This window comes from Neoarius graeffei, chromosome 9, assembly GCF_027579695.1.
Source record: "Neoarius graeffei isolate fNeoGra1 chromosome 9, fNeoGra1.pri, whole genome shotgun sequence".
Classification (NCBI taxonomy): Eukaryota; Metazoa; Chordata; class Actinopteri; order Siluriformes; family Ariidae; genus Neoarius; species Neoarius graeffei.
Genome location: NC_083577.1, coordinates 73553565 through 73579084, shown reverse-complemented (window position 1 = coordinate 73579084; position 25520 = coordinate 73553565). Strand labels below are relative to the sequence as shown.

At 40.8% G+C, this 25520-nt stretch overlaps 2 protein-coding genes across 5 annotated transcripts in view; one reads left to right on the top strand and one right to left on the bottom strand.

Moving 5' to 3' along the window:
* Window positions 1-17903, top strand: part of plcd4b (phospholipase C, delta 4b) — a 45077-nt gene extending 27174 nt beyond the window's left edge. For all 3 annotated transcript variants that reach the window (XM_060930250.1, XM_060930252.1, XM_060930251.1), the window contains exons 6-16: window positions 1746-1977; window positions 2311-2512; window positions 3371-3515; window positions 3604-3756; window positions 4338-4478; window positions 6907-7063; window positions 13475-13591; window positions 15057-15232; window positions 16887-17019; window positions 17201-17350; window positions 17477-17903. In XM_060930250.1, the coding sequence (XP_060786233.1) occupies window positions 1746-1977; window positions 2311-2512; window positions 3371-3515; window positions 3604-3756; window positions 4338-4478; window positions 6907-7063; window positions 13475-13591; window positions 15057-15232; window positions 16887-17019; window positions 17201-17350; window positions 17477-17568 (1698 nt within the window). In that variant the 3' untranslated portion in view covers window positions 17569-17903. The remainder of the gene's footprint in view (window positions 1-1745; window positions 1978-2310; window positions 2513-3370; window positions 3516-3603; window positions 3757-4337; window positions 4479-6906; window positions 7064-13474; window positions 13592-15056; window positions 15233-16886; window positions 17020-17200; window positions 17351-17476) is intronic.
* A 3206-nt stretch (window positions 17904-21109) lies between these two features.
* znf142 (zinc finger protein 142) overlaps window positions 21110-25520 on the bottom strand; it is a 32253-nt gene continuing 27842 nt past the window's right edge. For both annotated transcript variants that reach the window (XM_060930248.1, XM_060930249.1), the window contains exons 6-8: window positions 22303-25126; window positions 22031-22136; window positions 21110-21904 (exon numbers count right to left, since the gene is read on the bottom strand). In XM_060930248.1, coding sequence (XP_060786231.1) covers window positions 21420-21904; window positions 22031-22136; window positions 22303-25126 — 3415 coding nt within the window. In that variant the 3' untranslated portion in view covers window positions 21110-21419. The remainder of the gene's footprint in view (window positions 21905-22030; window positions 22137-22302; window positions 25127-25520) is intronic.

Sequence of the window (25520 nt, the reverse complement as noted above, 5' to 3'; positions counted from 1 at the left end):
CAACAGTGCTAACCACTACAACACCGACACTTAGCACATCACTGTCATAATCTAAATAATAAGTTCAATTTATATAGCGCCTTTCACAAACCCAAGGACACTTTACACAGGAGTTACCCCCCCAAAAAGACCACACTAGGAAGAGTAGTGTGAGGTAAAGAGAAAAGTTTTCAAGTTAGCTTTGAAAGAAGAGAGAGTGGAACAGTCACGAAGTGATTGTGGTAACGAGTTCCAAAGTTTAGGAGCAGCAACACTGAATGATCTGCCACCCATAGATGCCAGTTTAAAACGTGGAACAGTCAGAAGTCCACAGACAGAAGATCTGAGGGAGCGGGAGGGACAGTACAAATGAATTAGCTCACAGAGATAGGAAGGGGCAAAACCATGAAGAGCTTTTTAGGTTAAAAGCAAGATTTTGTATTTGATCCGAGAAATAATTGGCAACCAATGCAGTTGCTGTAAAACAGGAGTGATGTGAGCAATGTGCTTGGTGAGTGTGAGGACTCTTGCTGCTGAATTTTGGATGTACTGCAGGCGATTGAGCAATGTGGCAGGGAGACCATAAAAGAGAGAATTGCAGTAAAGATGAGAAAAAATAAACGCACTGACCAACATTTTGGCATCAGTTTCCAAGAGAAAAGGGCGGAGACGTGCAATATTGTGGAGGTGAAAGAAAGCATTCTTAGTAATTAGTTTAAGATGGGGTTCAAACATAAGGGTGGAGTCAAAGAGAACTCCAAGGTTTTTTATAACTTGGGAAGGACTAATAGACACACCATCAACATCAATAGTAAAACTGGAGAAGTTCAGAACCTGTCTTTTGGTACCTACTAATAGAACCTCCGTTTTGCTAGCATTAAGTTTAAGGCAGTTCTTATGCAGCCATTTCTTAAGGTCAGTGATGCAAGTCCTTAGCAGCTGAACAGAGGCTATGGAAGGGGTGGTAGTGATGGAGATTTGGATGTCATCAGCATAACAATGAAAGTTAAGGCCATGGTAACGAATAATCAGGCCTATAGGAGAAACATATAAAAAGAAGGGGACCAAGGACAGAACCCTGAGGCACACCTTGAGCAACAATAGCAGTGGATGATTTATGAACACCAATAGAAATAAACTGTTGCCTGTTTGCTAGATATGACTGAAACCAGGCTAAAGCTAAGCCAGTAATACCAAAAGAAGATAGTCTGGAAATGAGTATCTCATGATGTACAGTGTCAAAGGCAGCTGTGAGGTTGCTAAATGGTGTCTAAAAATAAAATCCATCTACATAACAGGCGGCACGGTGGTGTAGTGGTTAGCGCTGTCGCCTCACAGCAAGAAGGTCCGGGTTCGAGCCCCGTGGCCAGCGAGGGCCTTTCTGTGCGGAGTTTGCATGTTCTCCCCGTGTCCACGTGGGTTTCCTCCGGGTGCTCCGGTTTCCCCCACAGTCCAAAGACATGCAGGTTAGGTTAACTGGTGACTCTAAATTGACCGTAGGTGTGAATGTGAGTGTGTATGGTTGTCTGTGTCAGCCCTGTGATGACCTGGCGACTTGTCCAGGGTGTACCCCGCCTTTCGCCCATAGTCAGCTGGGATAGGCTCCAGCTTGCCTGGGACCCTGTAGAAGGATAAAGCGGCTAGAGATAATGAGATGAGATCTACATAACAAATGCTTGCAGAACACACTGCAAGGTTATTATACCATGTAGAGATGAGTTTTCCATATTTGTTTTTTTTCCCCCTCTTTACTCTTCTTCATATAGATGTCTGATATGAACCAGACAGGCATGCTGGATGCAGAGGAATTTGTCCACTTCTATAAAATGCTTACACAGAGGAAGGAAATTCTGGAGTTATTCCAGGAATACTCCAGTAATGGACAGGCGCTTTCCCACTGTGACCTGGAGGAGTTCCTTAGAGAGGAGATGCTGGAGGATGAGAGGAGTCATGAACATGCACTTGAGTTGATCCGCCAATATGAACCCTCAGATACTGGTACTGACAAACAAGGGCATCTTAGCTTTAATATTTGCGTGACTTGCTACAGTGATATAAATGAATGCAAATGAAAGAAATAATAAAGAAAATATTCCAAATGAAAAATAAAAGCTAGAAATCAGTTAGAATGAAGTGATTTGTATAAATTTTGAAGCCTGTATACTTTATAATGCATAATGCTACATACTTCCTGATGTAAAAGCTTAGAGTAAATAGCAGTATTGTTTTCTCTTCTGTCAAGCCAGAACACTTTATAATGTATTTAGCCAAAGTGCTTTATTGATTTTATTGAACTCATCATGATAGTCTATTCACTGTTTTTCTGAACAGCCAAAACCCATAAACTCATGTCAGTTGATGGATTTCTGATGTATCTGACCTCTGCTGAAGGCTCCATCTTCAACTCAGAACACCAGCATCTCTATCAGGATATGACGCAGCCTCTCAATGATTACTTCATCTCCTCCTCTCACAACACATACCTTTTAGATAACCAGCTGAAAGGGAGGAGCAGCGTGGAAGCATACATTAAGTAAAAACACGTTTATTCATTTATAGTGGACTATTGCATGCTGATTGTGTTTAAATAGCACTGGGAAGAAATATCAATACTTACTGTAAACATATTGCTTAGAATATTTATAAATGACACAATATACTTTTATACACACTTCCTGGCCACTTTAATAGGAACACTTGTACTCCTGTTCATTTGTGCAATTATACAATCAGTCAATCATGTGGCAACAGTGCAATGTATAATATCATGAAGATACAGGTCAAAAGCTCCAGTTAATGTTCACATCAAACATCAGATGGAGAAAATGTGATCTCAGTGACTTTGACCAAGGCTACAGTGGGCACAGGTTTGCTGAATCTGGACAGCTGAAGTTTGGAAAATACCAGGTGATGTTTTTCCAATCTTCAAGTGCCCATATTTCTCCCCCAGCACTCTACGATGCTCATACCAGTCTGCCCATTCTTGTCTGACCTCTCTTTTCAATAAGCTGTTTCTGCTCACAGAGCAGCCATTCACTGGACATTTTTGTTTTTCTCACCATTCTGAGTAAAATCTAGAGACTATTGTGTGGGAAAATCCCAGATCAGCAGTTTCTGAAATACTCAAACCAGCCTATCTGGCACGAGAAACCATGCCACAGTTACTAAGATCTGACAGTGATTTTTTCCCCATTCTGATGTTTGATGTGAACATTACCTGAAGTTTTTAACCTGTATGTACATGATTGTATGCATTGTGCTGTTGCCACATGAATGGCTAATTGCATGACTGAGCTGGTGTAAGGGTGTGCCTGTTATAGTGAGTTAATAGCAAAATTCACTATAAAAGTTTTAAATTAAACCCAATCAAAAGTTGGTTTCCTGTATATAGGGCTTTGAAACGAAGCTGTCGCTGTGTGGAGGTGGACTGCTGGGATGGCCCAAATGGAGAACCCATTGTTTACCATGGACACACTTTCACATCCAAGATTCCATTTAAAGATGTTATCTCCACACTGGCGAGATACGCCTTTGAGGTGATTTAGGAATTCCGTCAAATCAAGGATATGCTCTGGCACATGCTAGATTAATTAATCATTTTTTCAATCCATCACTGCATTTTAGACATCGGAATACCCACTCATTTTAACAATTGAAAACCACTGCAGCATTGAACAACAGACAGTCATGGCTAAGCTCCTGAAGAATATCCTTGGTGACATGCTGCTGAAGACTACAGTAGATGGAAAGGTGCCCAGTGTGCTGCCATCACCAGAGGTGAGCTAAGGTTCAACATCTTTTGTGACATCTTTTTTTTTTTTTTTTTTTAAACTTATTGTTGGACATCTGATGTAAGCTTCAGGCACTGGTGACATAAATTTATGAAAATTTCACTGATCTAGTATAATAAAGTATCAATATTGGAGTTGATGTGGCATAATTTCTGCCATGAATGTGTTATGTTAACAAAGATGAAACAGATTTTGTGAACACAAGGCACAAATTGTCTTAAAGCACATTGCTATCACACCTATGAGGTTCTGCAGAACTTGACAGTAGAAGTTTTCAGTAGGCATCATATCAGTATTGGGCATCAGCCGATCACCGGAGCTTTGCATTGAAAATGGAAAAAGGCATGTTTTAATGTTCTAATGTATCATAATGGATTTCTGCAACATTAAAAATTTAAAGACTTTGACCTTGAGTGCAGTTACACCAATGAGAGCTCTAGCACAGAAATCTTTCCAGTCATAACTCTTCAATAAATAAATGTGCTTTGGTAATATCCCAGCATTATTTAACAACAATCAGATTCTTTGAGTTTACAAAAATAACTGTCATCATACAAATGTTTTCAGGAACTTAAGGGGAAAATTCTGTTGAAAGGAAAGAAGACTGAAGAACTGGACGAGTGCTCAGACGTCAATGATCTAGAAAGCAGTGATGTGAGTGATGAAGATAAGGCTGTGGACAAGGATACTAAGGCCACAGAGAACAGGGTAGGTAAATGTTCTCATTGTCACTGTGAGCTTTATGAGTTTGTTCACATGTTATTTGTATATTACAGTGAGTCTTGTACATACAGTGCCTTGCAAAAGTATTCATCCCCCTTGGTGTTTGTCCTGTTTTGTTGCATTACTGTACAAGCTGGAATTAAAATTGATTTTTGGGGGGTTGGCACCATTTGATTTACACAACATGTCTACAACTTTAAAGGTGAACATTGTGTTTTTATTGTGACACAAACAATAAGATGAAAAAACAGAAATCTGGAGTGTGCATAAGTATTCACCCCCTTTCGTATGAAACCTCTAAATAAGACCTGGTCCAACCAATTCACTTCATAAGTCCCATAATTAGTTGATTAAGATCCACCTGTGTGCAATCAAAGTCTCACATGATCTGTCACATGATGTCTGTATAAATCAACCTATTCTGGAAGGACCCCTGACTCTGCTACACTAGTAAGCAAGCAACATGAGAACCAAGGAGCACTCCAAATAGGTCAGAGACAAAGTTATGGAGAAGTACAGATCAGGGTAGGGTCATAAAAAATATCCCAAACTTTGAATATCCCAGGGAGCACCATTAAGTCCATTATAGCAAAATGAAAATATGTCACCACTACAAACCTGACAAGAGAAGGCCGCCCACCACAACTCACAGACCAGGCAAGGAGGGCATTAATCAGAGATGCAACAATGACACCAACGATAATGCTGAGGGAGCTGCCAAGATCCACAGTGGAGATGGGAGTATCTGTCCATAGGACCACTTTAAGCCATACACTCCACAGAGTGGGGCTTTATGGAAGAGTGGCCAGAAAAAAGTCGTTGCTTAAGAAAACACATTTGGAGTTTGCCCAATAGCATGTGGCAGATTCTCCAAACACATGGAAGAAGATTCCCTGGTCAAATAAGACTAAAATTGATCTTTTTGGCCATCACGAGAAATGCTATGTGTGGCGCAAACCCAACACCCCGAGAACACCATCCCTACAATGAAGCATGTTGGTGGCAGCAGCATGCTGTGGGGATGTTTTTCATTTGCAGGGACAGGAAAGCTGGTCAGGACTGAAGGAAAGATGGATGGCACTAAATACAGGGCAATTCTGGAGGAAAACCTGTTTGAGTCAGCCAGAGGTTTGAGACTGGGACAAAGGTTCACGTTCCAGCAGGACGATGACCCTAAACATACTGCTAAAGCTACACTGGAGTGATTTAAAGGGAAATATTGAAATGTCTTGGAATGGCCTAATCAAAGCCCAGACCTCCATCCAATTGAGAATCTGTGGCATAACTTGAAGACTGCTGTACACCAATGCAACCCATCTAACTTGAAGGAGTTGGAGCAGTTTTGCCTTGAGCAATGGGCAAAAATCCCAGTGGCTAGATGTGCTAAGCTAATAGAGACATACCTCAAGTGACTTGCAGCTGTAATTGTAGCAAAAGGTGGCTCTATAAAGTATTGCCTTTTTTTTTTCTTTTTTTTTGGGGGGGGGATACTTATGCACACTCTAGATTTCTGTTTTTTCATCTTAATTATTGTTTGTGTCACGATAAAAAAAAAAAACACCAAGGGGGATGAATACTTTTGCAAGGTACTGTACATGGAGGGTAAAATGTAAAGGTTCTATATTTTCCTCATCTCTCTACAGCCAGGCACAAATCCACACTGGTTGCATGTTGAAACAGTTTTAAATTTTCAACAGTTAAACATTATATGGGGCAGCACAGTGGTGTAGTGGTTAGCACTATCGCCTCACAGCAAGAAAGTTCTGGGTTTGAGCCCAGTGTCCGACAGGGGCCCTTCTGTGTGGAGTTTTAATGTTCTCCCCGTGTCTACGTGGGTTTCCTCCCACAGTCCAAAGATGTGGATTAGGTCGATTGGCTACTCTACATTGCCTATAGGTGTGTATGTGTACCTGCCACCAGATGAGGGTTTGGGCCCCTCTAGTGTGCTATAATCACCCAAGCTCGTTGGTATCTTCCTGGATTGCCGACCCTCAACTGTGAGGATGGCAACAGACAAACAGAAACATTATGTGGCGTAGAGGGAGAGATGAATGCTTAGTGTCCTGTGGTACAGATTGAGGATGCAGATGTACAATGGCTGTACATTGAACTGCCACAGAGTGGCCACCTCATAGCTTCTGGATGCCAGTTATTGTCTCTGGAGTTTTGCATGTGCTGTGCTGAGCTGTACCTGAAAGAGTATCAAACCCCAGATACCATTCATGATTGTTTATTAGGACATTTGTATCCAGAACTGAGAAAGTATACAATACAAGCACAAAGCTGAGCAGTAGTTGATGTTTGACAGTTCAGGATCCAAACTCGCAACCTTCTGCTCATTAGCACAGAAGCTTAACTACTCAGCCACTACTGTACTGATGCTAATATGGAAATGTTGTGTGTTGTTGGCTAGAAATCAAAGGAAAATCTATCCAAGGAGCTTTCAGACCTCATCGTATACTGCAAGAATGTTAATTTCAACAGCTTCCAGCACTCACGCACCTACAGCAAGCCTTATGAGATGTCCTCCTTCTCTGAGTCCAAGGCCTGCAAACTTATCAAAGAAGCTGGTAGGCTCATAAAATGGGGGTGGGGGTGCATACAATTTGCTACTTTATCATTTTATATTGAAAATTGTTGTTAATTATGAAATAATTCAAATAATTTTAATTAATAGTAAAACATCAGATGCGCCTAAAATATAATTACATTGACAAGAAGAAAGGTTTTTTTTTTGGCGAAACAATAATGAACCGGGAGTTGCAAAATTCTGATATACTAAATAAATATTAAATCTGGTTTTAGACCAACAGGCTTTTTTTTTTTAAACTCTATTAGTGCATCTGAAAAAATTAGAATACCATGAATTTTTTTTCATAATTCAATTCAAAAAGGTAAACTTTCATATTTTATATTCATTACACATGAAGTGAAATATTTCAAGCCTTTTTTGTTTTAATTTTGATTATGGCTTATAGCCCATGAAAATCAGAAATCCAGTATCTCAAAAGTATTAGAATATTTCCTAAGATCAATCAAAAAAGGATTTATAATACAGAAATCTCCAACTTCTGAAAAGTATGTTCATTTATACACTCAATACTTGGTTGGGGCTCTTTTACCACAAATTATTGCATCAATGCGGCGTGGTATGGAGACGATCAGTCTGTGGCACTGCTGAGGTGTTATTGAAGCCCAGGTTGCTTTGATAATGGCCTTCAGCTCGTCTGTATTTTTGGGTTGGGTGTTTCTCATCTTCCTCTTGACAAGACCTCATAGATTCTCTCTGGGGTTCAGGTCAGGCGAGTTGGCTGGCCAATCAAGCACAGTAATATCATGGTCAACAAACCATTTGGTAGCAGTTGGTGGCACTGTGAGCAGGTGCTAAGTCCTGCTGGAAAAGGAAATTGGCATCTCCATAAAGCTTGTCAGCAGATGGAAGCATGAAGTGCTCTAAAATCTGTTTTTGGCTGCGCTGACTTCAGAATCAGAATTACTTTATTAATCCCTGGAGGGAAATTCAAGACTTTGGACTTGATAAAACACAGTGGACCAACAACAGCAGATGACATGGCGCCCCAAATCTTCACGGACTGCGGAAACTTCACACTGGACTTCAAACACTTTGGATTCTGTGCCTCTCCACTCTTCCTCCAGACTCGAGGACCTTGATTTCTAAATGAAATGCAAAACTTACTTTCATCTGAAAAGAGCACTTTGGACTGCTGAGCAATAGTCCAGTTCCTTCTCTCCTTAGCCCAGGTAAGATGTTTCTGTTGTTGTCTCAAGTTCAGGAGTGGCTTGATATTAGGACTGTGACAGTTGTAGCCCCTGTCCTGAAGACGTCTGTGCGTGGTGTCTCTTGGTGCACTGACACCAGCCTCAGTCCACTCCTTGTGAGGCTGTCAAGTTCTTGAATCAACTTTTCTTGACAATCCTCTCCAGGCTGCAGTCATTGTTGTTGCTCGTGCACTTTTTCCAGCCAGCCTTTTCAGCAATGACCTTCTGTGGTTTACCCTCCTTGTGGAGGGTGTCAATGATCATCTCCTGGACAACTGTCAAGTTAGTAGTCTTCTCCACAATTGTGGCTGTATGCACTGAACTAGACCAAGAGATACACAGTATTCATACTGTTTTACTCAAACTTGAAACATTCTAATAATAATTTGAGATACTGGATTTCTGATTTTCATGGGCTATAAGCCATAATCATCAAAATTAAAACAAAAAAAGGCTTGAAATATTTCACTTTACATGTAATGAATATAGAATATAATATATAGATTTAGGCACTGCCTAAAAGCGGAGCTCCCATCTGTTTCTGGGTTGTAGAATTTTCTTATATCATAGCCAGTCTCTTCTGTTTTATTTCTTTACTGGCTAGCACTGGCCACTAGGCAGTGTGTATGACTGGTAATTACTAACACTGGCCACTAGGCGGTGTGTCTCATCTCATTATCTCTAGCCGCTTTATCCTGTTCTACAGGGTCGCAGGCAAGCTGGAGCCTATCCCAGCTTACTATGGGCAAAAGGCGGGGTACACCCTGGACAAGTCGCCAGGTCATCACAGGGCTGACACACAGACAATCATTCTAGGTGGTGTGTATGACTGGTAATTACTAACACTGACCACTAGGAGGTGTGAGAGACTGGTAATTACTAACACTGGCCACTAGGCGGTATGTATGACTGGTAATTACTAACACTGGCCACTAGGCGGTATGTATGACTGGTAATTACTAACACTGGCCACTAGACGTTGTGTATGACTGGTAATTACTAACACTGACCACTAGGAGGTGTGTATGACTGGTAATTACTAACACTGGCCACTAGGCGGTGTGTATGACTGGTGGTACACGTACACAGACAAACCACAAAAAAATCGGCTCAATGGGTTTACCATTTTTTCTTAGGTATGGTGCTCCGCTGGGAGCTCCGCTATGAATGTTTACCTTTTGGAATTAAATTAATAAAACAAATGAACTTTTCCACAATGTTCTATTTTTTGAGATGCACTAGTAGAATGTAATTGCAGTTTTGAACTCGTTATATAGAGTGCTTCGAGGTCAGCGTGAACCCAGCGGTGGCCATATTGGAAGTCAAAGGTCGCTGTGTCAGTGCATTGTTGTTGTCCAGCGAAGCAAAAAGGGGTGACAATGCCGAATACGTGCGTCATTGTTGGCTGTAGTAACCGAGGGGAAAAGGGTGGCAAAAGCTTCCACAGACTCCCTAAAGTCGTGACTAACCAGGGAATTGCAGCACAGGAGAAAAGCGAGCGGAGGAGACGATAGTGGCTGGCTGCCATTAACCGATCAAATTTAGGACAACTTGACTGTATCCGGATTTGTTCTGATCACTTTGTGACAGGTAGGTTAATATTGTCTTGAATTTCATAGTTACTAAAATAGTTACTAAAATAGTTATTTTAATTTCATAGTTACCGGTAGCATCCAGTATGCCGGCTGTTGTGTGACCGTCGTTCTTTCCCTCAGTCTCATGGCCGCTTCAACATAAAACAACAGGGAAGCAACATGGGAGCAACATTCCCCAAGTCCAGCAATGCAGTTGCAATGTGCACACAAAATAGCATGTCTCTTGTCAACTATTATCCAGGGGTGTAGACTAAGCTGGGATAGACTCTGCGAGTTTAACACTTTCCCTCTGATCACTTTTGTCTCTCCGTCTTCAGCAGTCAACACCGACACATCGCGGACCCAACCGGACACAAATCTATCGTATGCTTCCATACTCTTGTAGTTCTGGAAATCCTTTAGTTCACAAAATGGACTTGGGTGAAACACTAGATAGTTCACAAGATCTATGTATGTTAAATGCAGCAACAAGCTGGGGTCAGCTTTCCATTCCTTCTCACTAACAGTGTATGGATCTACATTCCCAATGAAACGTACCTTCTCAGCATAACGCTCCCATGCCTGCTTATCCAAACTTTCACAGTAGTGCTCCATCACTTCAGATGTCTAAATTCTTAAAAAATCCAAGCTTTTAAGCCCTCTAACGCGGAAACGAATCGCTAAATGTGTACTCTATGAGCGCTCTGGAGCGAGTGACTTCCAAGATGGCTGCGCACGTGCAGTGTTACTATTTTTAGCATCATCTCGGAGCCCTCTATGGAGCACTTGCATGTGACGTCACAGCCGATCCAGATTGTGACAGACGCCATCTTGTCGGTCAAACGCCATATTCCGCCTTCTACTTTTACTTCTACCTTTTCTTCTGGAAAACCCTACTATATACAATTCTACTACAATAGGCTGCGGCTACAAGCTCTCCCTACCTGTGCATGTTTTTTATGTTTTTTGTGTGTATTTTTGCGTGTTGTTCGTCTGTACCGGACTTCAATATCCACTACAACCGTATGGACTTACTGGACATTGGTTTCCAGCAGAAAATGACGGTTTGTAGTTATTTCCATCGCATGCACAACATTCCGGACGAGAAAAAAAAAAAAACATTCCGGACGAGATAGCGAGACCAGCGGGGTCTCCGTGGATTGTTATCGGAAGCAAAGCGAAGGAGGCGGCGCCGGGAGTGGAAGCAAAAGCGAGGCTGCAGAGCTGGCCTGTTGACTAAGCTCAGAAAACAGCCACTCAAACCTCCACTGCCAAGCCTCTACCTCTCCAACACCAGATCCATGTAAACAACACGGACGATTTGGAATTACCTTATTCTATTCTATAATCGGCTGGTCAGTGCTATACTCAATACTTAAGTGACTTACCCATCCAATGAGGATTCTTGTTTACAAGATGCCACATCTGAGTCGCTGACAAATCCTGAATTTCTGTAGAGATAACTGTCCAGAGATTTATAAGCACGCAGTGCTTCACCACTGAACAGCGAGGGAAAGTTAATGAGGTAATTATACACGTCCGGGCTGACAGTTCAAAATCCGGTCGTGAAAACTCCGTCTGGTAAGCCATAAGGGTCACAAATCTGTAGATCGTTTATTTTAGACATACAGGGAGTGCAGAATTATTAGGCAAATGAGTATGTTGACCACATTACCCTCTCTATGCATGTTGGCCTACTCCAAGCTGCATAGGCTTGAAAGCCTCCTACCAATTAAGCATACCAGGTGATGTGCATCTCTGTAATGAAAAGGGGTGTGGTCTAATGACATCAACACCCTATATCAGGTGTGCAAAATTATTAGGCAACTTCCTTTCCTTTGGCAAAATGGGTCAGAAGAGGGATTTGACGGACTCAGAAAAGTCAAAAATAGTGACATATATTGCAAAGGGATGGAGCACTCTTAAAATTGCCCAGCTTTTGAAGCGTGACCATCGAACAATCAAGCGCTTCATTCAAAATAGTCAACAGGGTCGCAAGAAGCGCGTTGAAAAAAAAAGGCGCAAACTAACTGCCCGTGAACTGAGGAAAGTCAAGCGTGAAGCTGCCAAGATGCCACTCGCCACCAGTTTTGCCATATTTCAGAGCTGCAACATCACTGGAGTGTCAAAAAGCACAAGGTGTGCAATACTCAGGGACACGGCCAAGGTAACAAAGGCTGAAAAACGACCACCACTGAACAAGACACACAAGATGAAACGTCAAGACTGGGCCAAGAAGTATCACAAGACTGATTTTTCTAAGGTCTTATGGACAGATGAAATGAGAGTGAGTCTTGATGGGCCAGATGGATGGGCTCGTGGCTGGATCAGCAAAGGGCAGAGAGCTCCAGTCCGACTCAGACGCCAGCAAGGTGGAGGTGGGGTACTGGTATGGGCTGGTATCATCAAAGATGAGCTTGTGGGACCTTTTCGGGTTGAGGATGGCATCAAGCTCAACTCCCAGTCCTATTGTCAGTTTTTGGAAGACACCTTCTTCAAGCAGTGGTACAGGAAGAAGTCAGCATCCTTCAAGAAAAACATGATTTTCATGCAGGACAATGCTCCATCACACGCATCCAAGTACTCCACAGCATGGCTGGCCAGAAAGGGTCTAAAGGAAGAAAGATTAATGACGTGGCCTCCTTGTTCACCTGATCTGAACCCCATAGAAAACCTGTGGTCCCTCATCAAATGTGAGATCTACAAGGAGGGGAAACAGTACACATCTCTGAACAGTGTCTGGGAGGCTGTGGTTGCTGCTGCACGCAATGCTGATCGCAAACAGATCAAAACACTGACCGAATCCATGGATGGCAGGCTTTTGAGTGTCCTTGTAAAGAAAGGCGGCTATATTAGTCACTGATTTGTTTTTTGTTTTGTTTTTGAATGCCAGCAATGTATATTAGTGAATGTTGAGTTGTTATATTGGTTTCCCTGGTGAAAATAAATGAGTGAAATGGGTATATGTTTGTTTTTTGTTAAGTTGCCTAATAATTATGCACAGTTATAGTCACCTGCACACACAGATATCCTCCTAAGATAGCTAAAACTAAGAAAGCCCTACTCCAACTTCCAAAAATACTCAGCTTTGATATTTATGAGTCTTTTGGGTTCATCAAGAACATAGTTGTTTTTTAATAATAAAACTAATCCTCAAAAATACAACTTGCCTAATAATTCTGCACTCCCTGTATATCTAGTTATCTGTTCATTAGAAAAATGAGCCGTGTAGTCCGTCGGTTGAAATTGATCCATTCTGTACACGAGTGCAGCAGTATTCAGCGGTGTTTTTGACCGACAAGATGGCGGTTGTGTACTTTCCGGTCACGTGACTGCAAGATCTCTATAGTCATGCATTTTTGTCATTTATTGGTGAATTTTAGCAACTTAGACTTCCATTATAAGTGAATATCAAAGAAACAGGTTTTCTATCCTTTTTTAAGTACAATGACAATTCATTAAAATACATTGTTCCAAAGCTCTGAATTGGTCTTTTTCTTTGCCTTTTTGTGACATAATTGCATGATTTATCACCATCATTAATATGGATAACATAATAATGAATTAATTATTCTAAGATAAATAATAGTTTATAAACCATGTGTCCATTTTTGTTTATTGCACCAGGAGCTGAGTTTATTCAACATAACAGAAGGTATCTAAGCAGAGTGTATCCTAGTGGCCTGAGGACAGACTCTTCAAACTATTGTCCCCATGACATGTGGAACGTGGGATGCCAAATTGGTATGACCTCATTCTAAAATCATCAGACACTGAACTAACTTGAACAATAATACAGCCAGGTAAAACATGTCAGCATGTGTTGTTATACAAAAATTACCAGTGACATGGTGGTAAGTTGAAGTTGATTATTTTCCAATAACAGCACATTCTGAAATGTGTTATTCCTCTTATACCACTGCCATTTGGCAACATTTTTTCATTCCAAAACAATCAAAAATATGATCGTTCAAAAATATGTTCAAATGACACAGTTTTATGTTTATCAAAGTCCCTCCCACACCAGGATCTGGTCTTAGCAGGTAGTCTCCTGTCCCAATACTAACCAGCCCTTTGAGGTGCATTTTTATGTTTATAGTTAGTTGTAATGTTGTAGAATGTTTGTTCACAAAATAAGTTAATTCCTGCTATCACATTATACACTACTACAGCTACAGTATAAACAGTTTGTGTGATGCCAACCTGTCTTCTTTCTCTCTTGATGTTGACATTTTAATTCAGTTTTTCATGTTACCTCCATCCTAAAGACTTTCCCATGTTGGAACAGCTTTGACTCCTTCCAAAATGCTATATAAACAACTCCTTACTAAAAACTTAGCTATATCAACATTTGCATGTTTTTTTTAACGTTCGTTTATGTGGCGTGCCCATTATACAAGTGCCTGTGTAAGTTGTAACTACAGAAACAATAATGTATTAATACTTGTGCATTAATGTACACTACCGTTCAAAAGTTTGGGGTCACCCAGACAATTTTGTGTTTTCCATGAAAAGTCACACTTTTATTTACCACCACAAGTTGTAAAATGAATAGAAAATATAGTCAAGACATTTTTCTGGCCATTTTGAGCATTTAATCGACCCCACAAATGTGATGCTCCAGAAACTCAATCTGCTCAAAAGAAGGTCAGTTTTATAGCTTCTCTAAAGAGCTAAACTGTTTTCAGCTGTGCTAACATGATTGTACAAGGGTTTTCTAATCATCCATTAGCCTTCTGAGGCAATGAGCAAACACATTGTACCATTAGAACACTGGAGTGACAGTTGCTGGAAATGGGCCTCTATACACCTATGGAGATATTGCACCAAAAACCAGACATTTAGTAGAATTTAGCTAGAATAGTCATTTACCACATTAGATGTATAGAGTGTATTTCTGATTAGTTTAAAGTGATCTTCATTGAAAAGAACAGTGCTTTTCTTTCAAAAATAAGGAAATTTCAAAGTGACCCCAAACTTTTGAATGGTAGTGTAAACCTGATTTCTTTCACCCATTACTATTGTCAGAGCTGCTAATTTAATTTACTCTATTTGAATCTTAATCTATCTGTAATCAAGTGTGAATTAAACTTGAAGTTAAAAAAAAACTGTCATTTTACTGTGTAGATAATTCTAGTGGTCCATGTTAAGTTGTACACATAAAAGAGCACTGTATTCTACATTAAACTGTGATGTGTCTAATCCACAGTGGCCTTGAATTTCCAGACAGCAGGACTGGAGATGGATCTCAATGATGGGCTCTTTCATCAGAATAACCGTTGTGGATATGTTTTGAAACCTGAGATCTTGCGTAGCACTGAATGTTTTGACCCAGAGAGGCCCACTGACCGGAAGGATTACTGTCCTCTAAGCCTCACTATCCAGGCATTGAAATAATTACAAATTTATTCATGTTAATACAGTGTCTTGCAAACGTGTTTATTCCCCTTCGTGTTTGTCCTGTTTTGTTTCATTGCAAGCTGGAATTCAAATGGATTTTTGGGGGGTAGCACCATTTGATTTACACACCATGCCTACCACTTTAAAGGTGAAAATTGTTGTTTTATTGTGACACAAACAGTAATTAAGATGAAAAAACAGAAATCTGGAGTGTGCATAGGTATTCACCCCCCAAAGTCAATACTTTGTAGAGCCACCTTTTGCTGCAAGTCTCTTGGGGTATGTCTCTATTAACTTAGCACATCTAGCCACTAGGATTTTTGCCAATTTCTCAAGGCAAAACTGCTCCAACTCCAAGTTAGATGGGTTGTGTTGGTGTACAGCAATCTTCAAGTTATGACATGAATTCTCAATTGGATTGAGGTCTGGGCTTTGATTAGGCCATTCCAAGACATTTCAATATTTTCCCTTTAAACCATTCCAGTGTAGCTTTAGCAGTATGTTTAGGGTCATTGTCCTGCTGGAACGTGGACCTTCACCCCAGTCTCAAACCTCTGGCTGACTCAAACAGGTTTTCCTCCAGAATTGCCCTGTATTTAGTGCTATTCATCTTTCCTTCAGTCCTGACCAGCTTTCCTGTCCCTGCAGATGAAAAATATCCCCACAGCATGATGCTACCACCATGCTTCAATGTAGGAATGGTGTTCTCAGGGTGTTGGGTTTGTGCCACACGTGGCATTTCCCATGATGGCCAAAAAGATCAATTTTAGTCTCATTTGACCAGAGAATCTTCTTCCATGTGTTTGGAGAATCTGCCACATGCTGTTGGGTAAACTCCAAATGTGTTTTCTTAAGCAATGACTTTTTTCTGGCCACTCTTCCATAAAGCCCCACTCTGGCTTAAAGTGGTCCTATGGACAGATACTCCCATCTCCACTGTGGATCTTTGCAGCTCTTTCAGTGTTATCTTTGGTGTCTTTGTTGGATCTCTGATTAATGCCCTCCTTGCCTGGTCTGTGAGTTTTATGGCTATAATGGATTTAATGGTGCTCCCTGGGATATTTGAACTTTGGGATATTTTTTATAACCCAACCCTGATCTATACTTCTCCACAACTTTGTCTCTGACCTGTTTGGAGGCTCCTTGGTTTTCATGTTGCTTGCTTACTAGTGTAGCAGAGTCAGGGTCCTTCCAGAACAGGTTGATTCATACTGTACAGACATCATGTGACACTTTGATTGCACACAGGTGAATCTTAATCAACTAATTATGTGACTCATGAAGTGAACTGGTTGGACCAGCTCTTATTGAGGAGTTTCATACGAAAGGGGGTGAATACCTATGCACATTCCAGATTTCTGTTTTTCATCTTAATTATTGTTTGTGTCACAATAAAACAATTTGCAGCTTTAAAGTGGTAGGCATGTTGTGTAAATCAAATGGTGCTAACTGCCCAAAAATCCATTTTAATTCCATCTTGTAATGCAACAGTTTATTCCCCATACAGGACAAACACCAAGAGGATGAACTTTTTTGCAAGACCCTGTATGATAACATTTGAGCTTAATTTGACAATATTCTTGAAAATGTCATTGTTGTTGAATGATAAGTATATGAAAAATCTGTGCATTGCTTTTAGATAATAAGTGGCCAACAGCTCCCTAAAGTAAGCAAAAAAGAGTGGTCCATCGTAGACCCTTTGGTAAGGGTGGAGATCTATGGTCTACCTCTCGACCAGACCCAGCAGGAGACAAAATACATTGAAAACAATGGTAAGGGTGAAAAGGTGACCCCATGCGTTTAAAAACCTTAAATGTACTATATTTGGAAAATTAGTTGTATTTTGTTATTGTTTATAAATGCTTTCTTTCGATTCTTTTAACATTTTCATTAGATTTGAATCTCAGAGATTATGTTAGCATTGAATTCTTCCTCCATCTCTTATTTGCACAGGATTCAACCCATACTGGAATGAAACATTACAGTTTGTGGTCCATACACCCGAGTTGGCTATAGTGCGCTTTGTTGTGGAAGACTATGACAAGACGTCCAAGAATGATTTTATAGGGCAATACACACTCCCTTTCTTCTGCATTCAACCAGGTGAGACATTCATTTTAGAATAATTCCACTCAAGATAATAAGGTGCTAAATGTGTCTGCAAATTATTAAAATAGGAAAATTGAGTAAATTAAGGAAATGAAGTGATTTTCCTTGTTTCTTTTTCAGGATATCGCCATATTCATCTTTTATCAAAAGATGGCACTAGCATTTGCCCATCGTCTTTGTTTGTGCACATTAAAATTAAAAAGGCATCTTAGACTGTCTTCCAGGAACATAGTGTGACAAGAAGCATCCTGGAGATGCACTGGGAAATACCTCCACACACAAAAGGCTGTCATTACTAAAGAAATCTGTGCTGTTGCATGTACATACATCATATTTTATAAATCACAATACATTACTGTTTTCACCATTTGCAACTATTCTGCATATAAAGCAAAATGTACAAACACCAAAGAAACTGTTGTATTTAGCAATCAAGTTTTACTGAAATTGTCTTAATGTGAAGACTAAAATATGCAGTGTATTTGTGTACATCAGTGCTTCTTTTATACTGTAGGAGGCATTTTGTTCCATGTGGGTTTTTTTTTTTTTTTGGGGGGGGGGTCCACTTGTCCAAATAAATACAACCCCGATTCCAAAAAAGTTGGGACAAAGTACAAATTGTAAATAAAAACAGAATGCAATGATGTGGAAGTTTCAAAATTCCATATTTTATATTCAGAATAGAACATAGATGACATATCAAATGTTTAAACTGAGAAAATGTATCATTTAAAGAGAAAAATTAGGTGATATTAAATTTCATGACAACAACACATCTCAAAGTTGGGACAAGGCCATGTTTACCACTGTGAGACATCCCCTTTTCTCTTGACAATAGTCTGTAAATGTCTGGGGACTGAGGAGACAAGTTGCTCAAGTTTAGGGAGAGGAATGTTAACCCATTCTTGTCTAATGTAGGATTCTAGTTGCTCAACTGTCTTAGGTCTTTTTTGTCGTATCTTCTGTTTTATGATGCGCCAAGTGTTTTCTATGGGTGAAAGATCTGGACTGCAGGCTGGCCAGTTCAGTACCCGGACCCTTCTTCTACGCAGCTATGATGCTGTGATTGATGCAGTATGTGGTTTGGCATTGTCATGTTGGAAAATGCAAGGTCTTCCCTGAAATAGACGTCATCTGGATGGGAGCATATGTTGCTCTAGAACTTGGATATACCTTTCAGCATTGATGGTGTCTTTCCAGATGTGCAAGCTGCCCATGCCACACGCACTAATGCAATCCCATACCATCAGAGATGCAGGCTTCTGAACTGAGCGCTGATAACAATTTGGGTCGTCCTTCTCCTCTTTAGTCCGAATGACACGGCGTCCCTGATTTCCATAAAGAACTTCAAATTTTGATTCGTCTGACCACAGAACAGTTTTCCACTTTGCCACAGTCCATTTTAAATGAGCCTTGGCCCAGAGAAGACGTCTGCGCTTCTGGATCATGTTAAGATACGGCTTCTTCTTTGAACTATAGGAGTTTCAGCTGGCAACGGTGGATGGCACGGTGAATTGTGTTCACAGATAATGTTCTCTGGAAATATTCCTGAGCCTATTTTGTGATTTCCAATACAGAAACATGCCTGTATGTGATGCAGTGCCGTCTAAGGGCCCGAAGATCATGGGTACCCAGTATGGTTTTCCGGCCTTGACCCTTGATGCACAGAGATTCTTCCAGATTCTCTGAATCTTTTGATGATATTATGCACTGTAGATGATATGTTCAAACTCTTTGCAATTTTACACTGTCGAACTCCTTTCTGATATTGCTCCACTATTTGTCGGCGCAGAATTAGGGGGATTGGTGATCCTCTTCCCATCTTTACTTCTGAGAGCCACCGCCACTCCAAGATGTTCTTTTTATACCCAGTCATGGTAATGACCTATTGCCAACTGACCTAATGAGTTGCAATTTGGTCCTCTAGCTGTTCCTTTTTTGTACCTTTAACTTTTCCAGCCTCTTATTGCCCCTGTCCCAACTTTTTTGAGATGTGTTGCTGTCATGAAATTTCTAATGAGCCAATATTTGGCATGAAATTTCAAAATGTCTCACTTTCGACATTTGATATGTTGTCTATGTTCTATTGTGAATACAATATTAGTTTTTGAGATTTGTAAATTATTGCATTCCGTTTTTATTTACAATTTGTACTTTGTCCCAACTTTTTTGGAATCGGGGTTGTACAACATTCTTCTACGTTCATCACCTTGGTGGAACATTTGCTTCTGGATGGGAGTGGTCTTTTCCAGGATGACTCTGCCCTCATCCACAGGACACGAGGGCTTGCTGAATAGTGTAATGAGTATGAAAATGATGTAAAATATATGCTATGGCCTTCAAAAAGTCACCAGATTTCAACTCATTTAAACAATTATGGGGGAATTTGGTCTGACACGTTAGACAGTGCTCTCAACCACCATCTTTATCAAAACACCAATTGAGTGAAAATATTTTGGAAGAATTGTGTTCATCCAGGGTGGCACAGTGGTGAAGTGAGGCGACAGTGCTTAGCACAGCAAGAAGGTCCTGGGTTCAAGCCCAGCGGCCGACAAGGGCCTTTCTGTGTGGAGTTTGCATGTTCTCCCCGTGTCCGTGTGGGTTTCTTCCGGGTGCTCCGGTTTCCCCCCACAGTCCACAGACATGAAGGTTAGGTTAACTGGTGACACTAAATTGACCGGAGGTGTGAATGGTTGTGTCTGTGTGTCAGCCCTGTGATGACCTGGCAACTTGGCCAGGGTGTGCCCTGCCTCTTGCCCATAGTCAGCTGGGATAGGCTCCAGCTTGCCTGCGACCCTGGAGAACAGGATAATGCGACTACAGATAATGGATGGATGTGTTCATCCCTCTGGTACAGTTCCAGAGACTTGTAGAATCAATGCCAGTGTGCACTAATGCTGTTCTAAAGACTTATAATGGTCCAATAGCTTACTAAAAGACTTTATGTTGACACCTGTCTTCTTCTCGCCTTCACACTCAACTAATAAAAAGTATTCTCTCAAGTATTAAAAGTATAATTGGAATTTTAGAAAAACAAATCCATAAATGCATATCATTTTGTATGAATGAGTCTGTTAGTCTGAAGTACTTTCGCTTAAGAGTTATCAATGCAGGAAGTTTGAATCTGTGAATATATTTCCAACTTTACCACAGTTCAACCTAAGCATGAAAGAGAACTTGATTAAATCATGTAAATGAGCCATATTACCCAGTTTATTCCCCACATTATCCAGTTTGTTCCCCACACACCTCATTCAAACCATAACTTTAGACTCATGTTTGAATCTATCATGTTACAACGTGAAAAGTTTCACATTAACAATATAAATTTATCACGTTATAACGTGAAACAATTCACATAACGTGAAAATATACTGTTATAACATGAAAAATATATTGTTATAACAAATTTTTCATGTTATGTGATACTGTTTTTTTTTTCTTTTTTCTAGTGTGGCAGCAATGTGTTTCCGTAATTTTGCATGCTTCTGGTCCTATGGAATTAGCTTTGTGTCAAAATTAAGTTAAGAAAAACACAATTCTGAAATAAGTCATGAAACGAATTTATAAATAATTTATAATAAAAATGCATAATATAGAGAAACGTCATCTCGTGACTAAGAAATGGAATTATTTTAGTGATGATCCCTTTTTTTTAATAGTTAACAATGGTATAATTGTTAAAACTGTTCTTTGATATCATACATTTAGCTTGATATTTATCACAATTCAAGATATCAACACTTGTGACTATTTCATGATGCATTTTTATCTAGTTTTTATTTTTTGTTCTGTTCTTTTAAATGCTTAGGAATGAATGCTCTAGGGATATATTTTGTATGTAGTCTTCTGCCTATTCCATTTAGTCATTCACTTTGGTTAAATGAATCAGGTTTATTTATGGCACAAAACAATATTATGCCTTGTACACAACGCTCACAATGTTCCTAAAAACCAATAGAAAATAGAGTTCATGACTGAAAGTAATGTTCATACAACACTGCTACATAGTCACTGTACAAATTAAAAAGTACTGCTATTACCCTGTTTTATCTCTCAAAGATTAAAGTTCATCTGTTTCCTTCTCTCCCTCAATGACTTCTTTACTCTCCGTGTGTACCTCATTCTTTGGCACAAGCCGGGCCTTCTGCAGTGGGACAATGGAGGTGTTAGGGTCTTTAACCACACCGTTCTGCATGGACTTGTCGGGATGGTGCCTCCGTAAATGCTTCACCACCTGGAACTTTTGCTTAGCGCGATAGGAACAGTAGAGGCAGCAGAAGGGTAGTTGGTTGGTGTGGCTGAGGAAGTGGTGCCGGAGTCCGGCTGGCCAGCGGAAACCTCGCTGGCACTCTGAGCAGACATAGGGCCGCTCATCGCTGTGCCTCTTCTGGTGTGTCTTGAGTAAGAAGCGCGTTTTAAAAGCTTTGCCACACTTTTCACAGATGAAAGAGCGCATGTCTCGATGCCGTGTCTCACGATGGACACGTAACGCATCAGCACGGTTTGTGCGGTACTCACATTCCTCGCATGAATACGATTTGGCTCCTTTGACAGCGTGAAGGATTAAAAACATACGAGTAGTTACTACTGATTAAACGACATATTCAATACATACTATCAGTACTTCACATAGTAAACATTAATGTAATTCTACAGAAATCTTACACATACCTGAGTGTTTTGTCATATGATACTTCAACTGGTTAACCCATTTGCATTTATAGCCACATTCTGGACAGAGATATTTGCGCTCGTCCTGGTGAATCCTCATGTGATACTAAAACAAGAGCAATAAATGAATAATATTTTCTAATTAACTCAAGAAGAGTATATTAAAATGTGTTCGTGCCTCAAGCTTATTCTGTGCAGTGTTGCTCAAAAGCAGAATTTAAATTTGGTAACTATTCTGCTGATTTCTCCTGTGCTAAAAAGGAGTTTCATACCTTGAGGCGAGAAGGATCCACACAGGTATAGCTGCACTTTTCACAGTGGTATGGTTTCTCTCCTGTGTGAACGCGAATGTGCCAGGTGATTTTCTGCCCGTTCCTAGTCGAGAAGTCACATTCAGTGCACTTGTAAAGACAGGTTCCTCCATGTGACCGGACATGTTGGTCAAACACCAACTGATGGAAGCAAGAAAAGCCACAAATATCACACTTGAGAATTTTTCCTTCATCATGTCCGCTCTCATGTTCATCCAAGATGTGCTGGATGAGCGACAGCTTCTTTGCTGTTGTAAAAGGGCAATCTGGGCATTGCTGGGTGACGGAGGCCTTGCTGCGCTTTTCAGGGTCAGGCTGAGTGTGAGAACCAGTTTCTTGTAAAGTGGCTTTCTCGTTTTGAGGATGCTTACTTTGTAAATGGGCTTTGAGGACAGAGTCACTGTCACAACTAAAATTACACTGAGAGCAGTAGTGGGTGTTGGCAGACTGGTGTGATCGTTTATGGTGCTGTTTCAAGGCAATATCAGAGCTGAAGCAATAATCACACTGGCTGCATTTGTGGCTCAGCTCACCTGTGTGGCAGCTGAGAGTGTGGCGGCTGATGTCAGTTGGGTTGTAGCCTTTGTAGTCACACAGAGAGCAGAAGTGGGTGGCTTGCTTGTCGTGAATGCGTTGGCGGTGCAGGCGTAGCTTGGAAGAGGTTCCAAAAGTCTGGTTACACAGCTCACATTGATGCCTGCCTATACCTGTGTGCATGGACTCATGAGCAGCTAGGCGGTGACGGCGTGCTGTGCTGAAATCACAGAAGCGACAGCAGAATGGGCGAATGCCCTCATGCTTTAGTGTTACATGCTGACTCATGCGGCGCTCCTGCTTACAGGTGAAACAGCAAAGCTTACAACAAAGTTGAGTTTGTTTCCCACGTTTATGCCTCTTATCTTTACCATGACCCAGGAAGTGTTGACTCAGCGATTTCTCTGATCTGGCTACAAATGAACATTTCTGGCACTGGAGCTCCCCAGGCTTTAAACAACCCCGTTTCTCATGGCTTGTTAATGCTCTTCTCTGTTGGCAAACAAATGGACAGTTTGAACAGGAAAATCGTTTTGTAGTCTTTATTTTCTCTCCCAAGTCTCCCTGGTTTTCTCCATCTCGTTGTTCCAGCTCCTTGTCTTGCTCACTCTGCTCTTCATTTGCCTCAGAGGCTGCCTCATTTACAGTCAGATTTCTTTTAGGTGTGCTTCTGGAGCAGGCTGTGCAATGGCGAGCAATTGTAGCTTTCCTGCTACATGAAAATGAACATTTTATGCAGGTGAACTTACCATCCTCTTCCAGGTAATCATAAGATTCACAAATTGCCAAGCTCTTGGACTCAGTGAGAGAATGATTATTTTGTGTATTTTTTTCCTCTTGGACAGACTTTGAATTTGCTGTGGACGTCTGCACATTCTCCTCGCATGGATCTGTCACTGTGACAGCAGATACCATAGATCTAGTAGCATTTTGATTATATGATTTATACTTTTCCTGTGCAATTTCACTGTCTCTTGAAGTGGAAAGCATTCTGTTCTTCTTTTGCAGTGAATGGCACTTTCTGAGACGGTGGGTGTTAAAGGAGCGTAACTGTTTGAAGTGTAGACCGCAGTCCTGGCACCGAAGTGCCGCTTTCATCACCTGACAAGATGATCTGCAGTGGCGTGCCAAGGCTGTGCGTTTACGAGTTACATATGAGCAGTGGTCACACCGGTAGACATTGTCCTGGGTCTGGACTACCAACATCTGTACTCGACCTTCCAGAATCAGCGCTTTGGCTTGATCTTTGTCCTGCCTCCTCATAACCTGGAGCAGAGTCTCTGAACATGCTGCCTCAGCTAAGGGAGTCTCTGAGGAAATTGCTTGTTGGGCTGCTGAGGTTTGGGATTCTTTGATTAACATCTCATGGCCTTGGTTTAGTGCTTGCTCTTCATTAACACTGGCTTCCTCACAGTCTGACATAGCACCATCTTCCTCTGCACTTTCAGGTTCATTAGACACCTGAAGGGCTTCGTATGTGGTGTGAGATCGTGGGGATTCAGCAACTGGAATATTTGTGGATGTGATTTCCAGGTTTTCTAGAGGTCCAGTGTGGGCATTTTCAGTGTTTTGTAATAAGGTTAACTGGATAACTGGCTGATCTTCAGTGATATTGTTTGTCTCCTCTCCCACTGCATCAGCAACAGAACTAACTTGGTGTTCTACAGTACTCACATTTTCTGGATCATTTGTTGTTTCACAGCTATTGTGAATTTGGGAACTGACATCATTTGTCATATTTTGTGACTCTGCCTGTTTAATGTTTTTTGAATCACTACAAGAATCCACTTGTCCTCCAGAGTTCTCTTCAAATGCAGAGTAAAAATTCTGAATCGCATCCACAGAATTGCTTTGTCTCTCTTTCTCTGCATACGTTTCCAACCACTTCACATCCCCAGGAATGTACCCGTGAGCCTTCCGCTTATGCAGAAAGAGCGCAGTATTGCTAAACGTGGTGTAGGGGCAGAGGGCACAGCAAAACTCCTTTGTTCGAGTGTGTTTGCTGTTTTCATGACTGTGTAAAGACTGGCGGTACTTTGTTGTGTAATTACAGAACTTACACTGGAAAACAGGAAGCTGGTGGTCTTTCACAGTCAAGTGTTTGATCTGCATGTGCTTGAGCAGTTCAGTCTTTCGCTTGCAGGAATAAGCACATACCTCACAGATAAGGGTTTTTGCTTGATGACGGAGCTTGTGGCTGTTCAGCTGGTCAACACGGTGACAACGATACATGCACTGGTTACACTTGTACCTGAGAAAGAATGCAACACTTTCATTAAAGCCCGTATTCATAAATAAAAAATGTGTGCTTATAATTATTTGTAAGTTGGTCAGGATTCATTGTAAGCCTTTTATGAACTCTAATAATGGTTCAAATAAAGCTCTAATAATGTGCTGTAAATAATTTCTTGATTATTTATGCTGTAATGTAAGGTGTTCCTATTTATTACAAAGCATATCAAATGGTATTATAACAAATAATGACCTATGAACAAACAGGGATTAGAAACAAGTTATTGTAGTTAGAATACTTTCTGTACTGTCATCACCCAATCTTTGAAAATCTGGCTATAGCAGCTATCAAACTCGTGTCTTCCTATCGTGTGCAGGAAGTAACAAATGTTGGGCAGGAATTTAGGCCTAGG